The sequence below is a fragment of the Prorops nasuta genome, unplaced genomic scaffold (genome assembly GCF_024137725.1).
Source record: "Prorops nasuta isolate Cenicafe-Biocafe unplaced genomic scaffold, Cenicafe_Pnas_1.2 PNAS00005, whole genome shotgun sequence".
Taxonomy (NCBI): domain Eukaryota; kingdom Metazoa; phylum Arthropoda; class Insecta; order Hymenoptera; family Bethylidae; genus Prorops; species Prorops nasuta.
Window position 1 is genome coordinate 7,506,242 of NW_027116802.1, and position 11,495 is coordinate 7,517,736.

Consider the following 11,495-nt stretch of genomic DNA (forward strand, 5'->3'; position numbering starts at 1 on the left):
ACATTCAATAAGATTAGATTCATACGCGCGCGGGAGTTGGAAAAAACATATTCCTCACCCCAACGCACTTAAATGGCAAAGCTCTGTGTACTTCTTATATCTGTGTGATGTGTATAGGAAAACCACCGAAACAAGCAAAGAATTTCCACTCACTTGTGGCTTCTTTACCCACCCTCCTCCTTCCCCCCTTTGCTCTCTTAAATCCTCTAAACTAAACATAAGAAGAATACTTTCTTGTATGTGCACGAGGTCAATGAAATAAACTTATATTTTAGCTTATATACTCTTCTCGCTGTCTTTCTTTAGCTTAGCTCCAACCGCACATACTATATATATATACTTTATGATATACCCTAGCACATGGCATCAGATATAGTAAAATGATTAAAGCCCTGCATGAGTTAGGACATTATGTTTTTAAAGTAGATCCTCTGCAATAGCAGTTACTTAGGTCAATGCCTTGTTAAATATCTCGATGGACCCCTTAAGTACTTATACTTCATAAGAGCCCGATCGATGTACCAGTGCAAAATTTAATAATAGATAGATGTACACACACACAATTTTTTGTAGCTCAAGCTCTACGTGCCTTGCCAAAGGAGACTTCTTCCTACACATTACAGATTGAGCAAAGATATTATCAAGAAACTCGGTGTAATGTTAAATCAAAAATTTCACTATTACAAACAATTGAATTTGTGTCAGTTTCGGGAGAGCAGATGACTATAGATTCAATGATTTTTTGTTTCATCTTGTAATAAAATATTCAGTTATGGAAGAAATGACGCGCTCGTCGCGTTCTTTCATACTCTCATTTATACGAACGTTAAACCTTAATTTTCTGAAAGCTGACAAAAATTTTACTCTCTACCTAATATTGACACTTTTATTCAATAATACTGAGCGTTTAATCAAATCTAATTGTTAAATCTATATACAGAACTTTTTTAACTAATTTCGATTAAATAAAGTCGGTCAGCAAAAGAAAGTAGGTTTTTCCTATATTTTACGTATATTGCTATCCAGCTACAAGATTCCAAGGTATCAATTTATGCATTTTTTTAATTTAAATAATCAGCATTCGTTTTACACGTGCCTACAATAGATTAGGCATCCCACTACAATGTATACGTATATAGTTATCTGCATATGTGCTATATAATATATATTGCGAGCAATTGGTCGGTGCGCTTGCGCAAAAGCATGCAGGATAGAGAGATGAAAAAATTAAGGGATCTGAGGGGCGAGACGATAGAAAGTGAGAGAGAGAGAGAGAGAGAGAGAGAGAGAAGCAGCGCTTGCTTGAGGGGAGCATTACCAGGCATAAATCGGCCGAAGGGAAACTTTTTGGCGAAGAGAGTTACCCAGTCGGTAGCTCTACATATATGTATAGATATACAGATATGTGTATGCGGTTTTATCTGGTAGTACTCCGGGATGTTGCGGGTTGATTTATCGCTTGTCGTTGCCATGGAAACCTCGGCGTGACTGGCTTGCGCGACACCCTCATATTCGAGTCGACTCTCTGGTTTGCTTTATTCAGTGTCTCTCTCTCTCTCTCCTGCACGTGCCCGTTTCTCTCTCTTGCTACACCCTCCCCCGCGGCCCACCTCGCCGTATCCACACATACCCCTATATCCCCCATAATCCGAACGAGCAACCCACTATACCTTCCCGCCCAGCCTCCCGAACCTCCCCTCTTTTCACTTTGACCCTACCAAATCCTCCTACCCCCACCAACTATATCTCTCCCTGCGTTACCAGCTTTCTTCGCAGACCCCTCTAGCTCCCTCCCCCATCACCCTACTTCACTCTTCCACCCCCAATCCTTGCTTTAAATCCCTTCGACTCATCTTGCCTGAATCGTGCACGCGCGCGTACACGCACACTTCCCACGTGCCCTTTCTTTTTTCACCCATTCAACCCTTCCTTTTTATCAGTTCTGCTACTTTATTTCTAACCCTCGGAATGGCTGACCCTCTACCAAACCTTGCACGCTCTTTCTCTCACCAGAATAACTCTCTTTGCTATACATTTGTCTACGTTGTTTACTTAAATTGTATATATTCTATATTAGTATACCGCGTGACTTTTCTTCATCTTAAAGCGACGACATTTTTCGTGAGGAAAATTAATATTTTAAAGAAAAGATTTTCGGAGGAAAGCATGTTGACTCCAAGGGGGAAATCCAATTATGAGTTAAAAGTTTGACCTTGAAGTGTCATTTGAACGTCATACGAAGTTGGTCTCTTAATTATTTGTAATGGGATCTCCTAGCTTTAATTACATATTCCTGCAGTTTACTTGAGGAGAGTTGTGAATTTTCAAAATCCATACAGTAATTCTCGCTTAAAATTGCATATACATAGAATCAGTCTTTCACATTTGAATTAGCCCGGCTCTGTAGAAAGTACTAAAAACGTCAAGAGAAAAAATTAGCATATTATTGATAAGCATATTATTGGTTGACGATTGGCAGGGAGAGAGAGAGAGAAAGATGAACAAACGAGTCACTCCTTTCCTTGTCACATCCTTGCTTCTGATCCTGCTCTGACACACCACCACTTCGATTAATGACTGCAATAAGCTTCGCTTCTTTGTCACTCCTATTAGTCCCTCTTTTTGAAACGCAAATTGACCAAATTTATTGACTGTTAGAGAGAGAGAGAGAGAGGGGCTTTTAACAGAAACGAGCGAGAGGCAAAGCGAGTCAGTCAATGAATTTTCTCAATCTGCGTTTGAAAATGAAAGACTAAAAGGAGTGACAGTGAGGTGATGTGAGTGTTGCGTTGTTACATATATATATATGTGTGTGTCTCCGCGACCAATCACGCGCTTAGCCCCCACTACGAGGCTTCGAGCGGGCCTTCGCCTCTCGATACGAATCATCTGACTGACCCTGTATAACGTATGGCGTGTCGGACCGCTACGAAAGACATGGACAAATAGTCGCTCGTCTTCTTTAACAAATTTGAAATGAAATATCTAGTGAACAAATGGATGAAGCTATAAATTAATAAGGTTTCGAAAAGCCATTGAGATAAGCAAGAAAAGTATACCAAGAAATGAGGCGTTCCATTTAAGACGCCGATGACGACATTCGTGTTACGTGGAGTGGAGCTCTCGAGGTCGAACTAGGAGCATCGTGATATGTCCTCTCTATAATCAACAATCTTCCATCCGAAAGTGTTTTCTCCAAAAGAACTTGCTTTTCTCAAAATATCCCGAGACTCAAAGGTATATAGCAAAAACAAAAAGTCACCCCTTACGAACCACAGTATATATACCTATTTTTTCCAATGTTCTTAAGTGTTTTCCGCAGATTTTACATTTTCCTATTTCTCCCTTATAATCTCCCACACATCCTTTCTTAATTCCTTCTTTCTACTATAATATAATACAGTATAATGCATTATTCCTATTGTTGACCATACTATCTTTGTTTCCACTTTTAGGTTGGCGCAAGCGTAACAATAAGAAACCGCAGAACAGCTTCCAACTTAAGATATTGGTCGAAACTTAAGAGACGTTGTTTTTGCATGAATAAGAACTCGGTGTAATTCACTAATCTGCATTAGTTACTTTAAAAGTGCTTTCATTAAATGTATATAATAAGCAGAATATTCGAGTGTGGGAGAAGGTGGAATTAAATCCTTTGATATTTAAAATATGATTTTAAAGTATAAGTATTCTCTGAAGTACTCCAGAAAAGGTAAGATAATCCTTTTGACGGAGTAATGTTACGATGAAATTGAAATAGATAAGTATGGGGTGAAGAATGTATAATGCTTTTTAAAAGTAGGTTTTTGTCGATTTTGTTTTGGATTAAAGGATAAGCAATTGAAATTGATAGACATCTATATAGTTTGCTTCTTGATCCTATGGAGTAAATTGTATACTCCCCTTGAGTCACCGCTGCACGAGGGTCTCCCATCCTTTTCTATCCTCTTCTGACATAGCAAACCGCGATTCCCCGCACTTGACTGAAAGCCCTATACCAACCTAACCTTACAACACCATCTATTCGCGCCTTACTCCTCATAACCACCCCAAACCGAGCTTTTCCACCTCGAGAGCTCCCTCTTTCACCCACTCACCTTTCGCCTCCTTCCACCCCCCCCCCCTACCCTCTCTCAGTATTCCCTTCTACTCCATACACCCCATCTCCACTATTCCTACTTCTATCTTCAACCCTCTGCGCTATCAACTCGTCTCTCTCTCTCTCTCTCACACGCAAAAGGCACGCAGAAACCTCCAAGGAACGTCATGGGAAACTCACTATCCTACCAGCTCTCTTCTCTTGGGTAGCTCCACAATTCACCCCTTCCTTGTGCAGACACATGTATAGCCTTTTATAGTATATCACATACACAAATACGGCAGCGAGTGATGCAGAGAGTGAGAGAGAGAGAGAGAGAGAGAGAGAGAGAGAAGACATGCGCGTGCGCTGCACAGGCATATGAAGATAAACCAGCATCCACCATGCATGCTTTGTTTAACATATCCTTCAATCTGTGTTCAACCACAGTAATTTTAATTGATCTAATAGTCTCATTCATTGCAAAGCTACTTTTTTTTCAACGTTATGTTACATCAAATGAAATTAATTTTCAAGTATCGCTTAAAGATTTGTGTTTTACCAGAATAATCAACGGGAGTTCATTAACTGACCTATGCTACGACTGCAAATAAAGCTATTTGACTATATAAATGCTTGTTTCTCAACAGATATCGATGGATGATTAACGACTAATTATTATTTCATGTATCTTTATTGTGGTAGGGGATTTCTTCTGACTTTATATCTTAATTAATATAAAATATCTTCTGTTCGGTGCTTCCATCTGTAGACATTCGTCTCTTACTTCATTTATTAAATGACGTGTTCTACATAACCCATTGAATACACACTCATACATCTCTCCTCAGCAGCAGCCTTTCCAGCAGGCGCTGTTACCGCTTGCTTTCTTATCGACTGCTTTGAAGGAGGTTTCTTTCTTATCGTTCAAATGGTTAACATTTCCTTTGACGAGCAAATAATTTAATATCACACACGTACACTCACATATGTGCTCAGATAATTAATTTTGTAGGAAAAATTATAATCCTAATAATTATGCAAAAGAGACTTTTATGGTAATATCAGAAATGCATTAAAACTATGCATTCTGGGCAGGTACGACTATGGGAAAATTATTGTAGATTATTTTATATGATTTCCTTAATACATTCATTTTCTGTTCCAAATGAAATTATGATAGATTAACGAGTCAAATGACGTGGATCTTTGTTACGCAGTATACTAAGAAACATTTCATTGTGAAAACGTCGGTCTCATTTTTCGTTTTTCTCTGAGAAACCATTTACCTATATATAATTATATGTCTGAGAAAACAAAGTTATCAATAAGCGTGTGGCTTTTGTAGAATATTTTCAGAAGAAAAGAGTTACCAAGGATTTTCTTCTTGTAAGATATGAATTTTGTTTGACATTTATTACAATGATAGCATTGAATGTTCGGTAAAGTTAACTCTACTTCGATAAGGCTCAGTCGACAAGTAGAACAATTTGAATCCCTGTGGCTAATATATGCAACCTTATGCACAAGCAGGCACTGACTAGATTTTTTCAAAAGAAATTATCTACTTAGGGCATATATAAATAGCTGGTAAAAGCATTTGAGAATAGTGCATCTCACACCTTGCTACATTCCGTTACACAAATTAGCTCGAGGATGTTGCGGTTTTATACGCTGATTCTGATGCTTTGTACGATTAATTTCATATTCACACAGGTTTGATATTTTCTCTTTTTCCCTTTTACCAATAATACTATTTAGCATTCAATCTTATTATATCGGGCCAGCCAAAAATTCCGTTCGATTCTTAACAAAGTCATGTGTTCTGCATTTTTTTTTAATTTGCTCATTGATATAATTGCAGAAATAAGTAAAAATAAAAATTTGCAATACTACAAAAATTCCTTTTTCTGCAATTTATAAGGTACATTATAATCATATCCTTCTTTCTTCTAGCGAATTAATAAACTTTTTGGCAAACGCAATAGAATAATTTCCTTTAGTGCAGTCACAAACATATACCGGTTCTCCGCGGTTTTGGAGTGCCAACCCAAAAAGAAAATAAATATTGGGGGAGGAAATTAAAAAAAAGAATCCCTTGACACAAAAGTTTTACATCTAGCTATTAAATAATGGTCATTAACCCTTGCAGGGGCAGAGGAAAAAAATCGCGTAAATTTATTAAATTTAAAAAAAGAATCCAATCGCGCCATATTGTATCGGCCCTTTTTAATTTATCGATTTGGATCGAAAATCTATGTTTATAACGACTCGAAAATCCCTCGGTTAACATGCAAGTTACATAAAAATTTGATTAATCAGGAGGAAATATAAAACGGGGTCGGGCGCAAAAATACGTCAATGACCTGCACCAGATGGTTAAGTATTAAAGATGCGTTAATTCGAGGCATTACCATAAACTGCCACTAAAGCAAAGAATCAATGTACTTTTACTCCTTATTTAGAATTTTTGGGCTAACATCGTGTCTAATCGAATGCCTTTTATTAATTATGTATTTATCATGCAATAGGAAGCGAGACATTTGCAAAGAACTGGAAGATTCGGCTTTGGTATTTTGGATGGTCTGCGCAAAAGATTCTGCCACAATTTTTGTAATAATAGTGAGAAAAACCAATATATTACTAATTTAGCATGTGCAGTTAAATGTCCTGAATTGTATCTTCCGCATTCGGATACACCAGGTAAAATTAGAGAGAATCATCTCGATCGGAAATGCAAATTATAGATTCATCAGAGCTAATATTTTTAATATTCTTTATTAGATAACCATACATCTACTAGTAGCTTGCCAACGATAACTCCAGCCATATCACCGACAACATCGAACTCCTCAAACGCGACAAATGAACAATTTCCATCGGCATCACCAACCACTCCAACTCCAAAGCAAACAACTGAACAAATAAAAACGACTTTATCAACCATCTCAAGCATATCGCCAAATGAACAAACAACAAAATCATCAACCACTGAAGAAACCGCAAATGGATCTAGTACTACAATTGAAAGTTCGTCATTATTGGCCAGCACAGCATCTACAAAATCGTCAGCCTCTGAAGAAACCACACCTGTATCTGGTGCTGCAGTTGAAAATATGCCGGCAATGATCAACTCACCAGCTACATCAAAGAGGAGCATCCCTACGACGCCATAGACATGTTTTTATCTACTTTTATATGTACTTGCCATCGAATACTACCGTGTCTCTTGATATTAATAAGTATGTAGGAATTCAAATTAGTAATAGCGAGAGTATCTATATATATTTATATATAATATAGGAATATGCGATTCGCTTTATTGATAGAATAGTGCGCGATACACGATTATTTAATTTACAAGAATAACTTTGGTTATGCGTGGTAAAAATAAAAATGAATAAATGAAAATAAGTATAAAAATATATAATATATCGTCTGTAAAGTTTAAATCAGGCCGAGCCGGTCAAGGTGGGTCGCATCAGTATAGTCGACGCGGAGACCTACGCGTGATGCGCGGATCGAGATGGGTCAAGACAGAGAACGTGAAAAAAGTCATTATTCCTCAGCTGTGGAAGCGACGAGTTGCCGTACGGCGAGTTGCTCGTCGCTCGTCGCACCAGATACTGCCAGATAGCCGATAGTAGAGCAAGCAAAAGTGGATGATTGCGCAGAGCGCAGAAGAGTGGAGATTGGAGAGAGGAGCACGCGATGAGGCGAAAGTAGATACATATATACTCCCAGACAATATTAGGGAATGTGTGTGTGTGTGTGTGTATGTATAGCTTTTCTCACATCGGACCGCAGCCACCAGTTCGGTGTCGTACCGTAACATCTACCAATTTGACGAGAATATTATTTAAATAATATTGAAAGAATTGTAATTCCCTACAAAATCCGATAGCCTCCCTATATATCTCCTGATAGACTGCGCAAGCTTAGAATAAAATATGGTAGCCTATTTAATTTTATCCAGTTAAATACTCTTCGAAAACTTCTGCGATCCTGTAAAGCGAGTGAAATAAAAGTTTTGTAGTTTAAGGGAATTAAAACATAGCTTGGTATATCATTGATTTTACCTTGAAAAGCGTATTAAGAAAAATATGAAGGTCAACCTGAGTTTTTTAAATTACACCTCTCCTTCTCTCATCGTATGTTTCCTACATGTATCTGACTTCGAAAGCATCTCAAAGTTAGCCCTCGTATCGTATGCAGAATGCCTCGTTCTTGCACAAATCTGGCTTAATTATAGGATAGAATAGCGCTTAATTAGCTATGTATTCTATAGTGTAAAATATCATTAAAAATAGTCATATATTAATATTAAAAGAAAATTCGTTAATGAAATATTAGCTGGCATAAAGATATTGATTTCACAATATAACGTTTACTGCAATCACACGTCTGGTCCACAAAGTGAAATATCTTTTTTGTTATATATATATATATATATATATATATATTCATTTAACGAAATACGTATATGCAAGACGGAGTCATAGTTATAGATTTAACAAAATCTTTGTCGACCGGTATAATTGTTCAAGGTGGCCTCCGGTTTATTCAATGCAGCATTCAGCATTTAGCAGCTGGTGACTCTATGTTCTTTGCATGCATGGCTTTTCGTATAGCTAGAGGATGACTTATCGTAACTGCCGCGGATTGTACGATCCATTTCATTGGCTCATCGTCTCTTAGAAGAGAAGAAGAACTCGATTACACAATTCGCAGCAGCAACGAAACGTCATCCTCATATATGCCACGGGAACAGCGAATGAAGAAAAGAGAGATCACTCTGTGAACAATTACTGTAAACGTTAGATATATTGTTAAATAAATATATCTTTATCCTCCAATATCTCAATATATATATCTGAGTAAAGAATTTTTTGAAAAAATATTTCTTTATGACCTTGTTTGTTTAATTTATATTAAAGAGAAAATATATACCTAAGTTGTGTTAGAATAGTGCATGAACGAAACGCCCTACAAATATATAAACAAATTTCATTTTATCCATTCGATTACGAAATATTTGAATTTCAAGGTATATTTATACCTGTAGGTGAGCGATAATGCGCGAAGCTTGTATCGCTCACAAAGACAACACTGTATAGCAACTACTTGAGTAAAACCAAATCCTATAAAGATGCAATTCCACAAATCCAAGTACATATCTCGTACTAGAGGCTGAATGATCGGATCGAATAGAATGATAAGAAAGCTTTGCCACTTTGGGGAATGCTCGATTGCTCGATCTCGGGATTAGAAACAAGAATATCAAATGAAGAGTTGTGATTGGTGGATGGGCTATTTTTTAAAAATTCAACCTATCCTTTATATTTCCCTCAGCACATCTACCAAGATCAGACTGATATTACCAAGCTCTCTACAACATAGCTATGACAATTCTTTCGACTATTCTACATGTATATAAAGGAGCACTCTAATTTTGGTGGTATTTTACTTAAAAAATGAAAAAATACATCACCCTCGCATATATATATGGGTGTTACACCGTGGTCGAAAATTAATTACAACTTTAGAATATTGCAAGGTCAATTGGCGAGAAGTATTTGGAGATTTTGCGTAACAACGCGTAAGGCTTGTAGAAGGCATAGTTATAGCTATACAGCTATATTGTGAAATCTTGATTACGGCACCGAAATTCGAGCGGACCAAAGTGTGTCCCTGGCTGGTTCGGCTGGTCCAGCAGCAGACTCGCTCCACTCACGGCATTCACCACCATCTGGTAGGGCGTCCGAGCCGCTGGTCGCGTTCCTTACCCGTTGCTGTACTACATGGCAAGCGCCAAAGAATAACTGAGCGGATACAAGATCGGATCGATTTAATAGTATATATGGCGGAGAACCTTGGCATTCTTCTCCATTCTGACCCGAAAAGAAACAATAACCCTCTCCTTGCCAAATCCTGCGCTTTTATTAACCATTCTCTTTTCTCTTGCATTTTTTTGTCACCATCGTTGGAGAAGGCAAAGAAAATAACCGATTAACATGGCAATGCAAAAAGTGAATGTCGGGAGTGTAGAGTTCAGAGATCCGTGATCGATTGATTAAAAATGTTGCGTATAGTGCAACGTAATGAAGTCATGGGTATAAGATGGGTTGGTTGGTCCGAACTTGATCGACTCGCAATCTATTGTGTATGTAGATACACTAGCTCTGTCAATGATTCCATATAAATACAATATATACGATTACTTTGCACTGCATGAGAAGCAAAAGTAGCCAAGCCAATGTAATCCGTATAGTTTTTAAGCAACCTAGCTTTCGCTCCTGCAACTTCTCACTATATAGTTATATATAAGTAAAGTCTTAAGCTATTTGCTACGTGGCTTCCGTGCATTTCAACAAAAACACTACAATAAAGCGAGAATGCTTGATTGTATACTTAGAGGAAACATGACCTGCCAAAATAATTTAAGGAAAAATAGATATAGCACCTGACATGTAAGCGCTGATACTATGCAGATGCACTACTTTACGCCCTCGCTTGATTATAGGTTTCTACTGAAACGAACTAGGCGAATACAGAGGATTTCTTTAAAAATGTCAGATAAGTACCTATCCCTAACTGATGGTTAAAGATATATTGTATAGGTATTTGTTCGTGAAAAATATTTATTTGCGACTTTTCATAAAGGACAAAGGGCCACGTAATTTTCAGTATAATATATATATCAGTTATGACAACTAGGGATATCTTGAGTTTTTTTAATCGAATCCTGTGTATTTTGTACAGCCTATTCTTAATAGCTTACGCCTAACTTTAAAAGTTTTCCCAAATAATCTTTGCCCTTATTTCACTTCATTTCAATTCATCCAGACCTTTACAAGATATTTGTATTTGAAAGTATATATGTATAGGTGAGCGTACTATACGCAGGGGTACATAGGGCGCATACTACTTTAGCCAAACTGCACACATATGTGCAAGTCCAAATGTCTCGTAAACGATGGTTGCATTAAATTATTAAATAAAAATTTCAGAAGAGGATCTTATGAAGCTCTTGGACTATAAGCTATAAAATGATGCAATAAAACATACATGACTCCAGTTTTAAAATCTTAAAATATAACTCTCGTAACTCAGAAATATTACGGATATTCTACTTTTTGTAAATTACATTTTATTCTTTAAAAAAAATCGTAGAAATATTTATTAATGAAAATTTCTTGTGTGAATATTTAGTCATCTTTGAGATATTTATCTGGGCAATTAAATAAGCAAAAACACACACCATATATACTGTATATGATATAAATATAACTATAGGGTGAGGTATTTGTGACGCTCTATAGAGCCACGATGTAAAAATGCATTATTTGTTCGAATAGAGAAAAAACTAGCAAAAATTACATGAATGGTATTCCACCGAACTCCGTCAATCACGAGA

The 11,495-nt window shown here is 37.0% G+C and overlaps 1 protein-coding gene across 1 annotated transcript; it reads left to right on the forward strand.

Annotated features, from left to right (window-relative positions):
- The first annotated feature begins 5,723 nt into the window (after positions 1-5,723).
- LOC136773637 (uncharacterized) lies at positions 5,724-7,345 on the forward strand. The gene is made up of 3 exons (XM_066727439.1): positions 5,724-5,794; positions 6,610-6,781; positions 6,863-7,345. Exons 1-3 carry the CDS (start codon positions 5,735-5,737, stop codon positions 7,252-7,254), a joined length of 624 nt encoding a protein of 207 aa, XP_066583536.1. The 5' UTR covers positions 5,724-5,734; the 3' UTR covers positions 7,255-7,345.
- Positions 7,346-11,495: the final 4,150 nt, after the last annotated feature.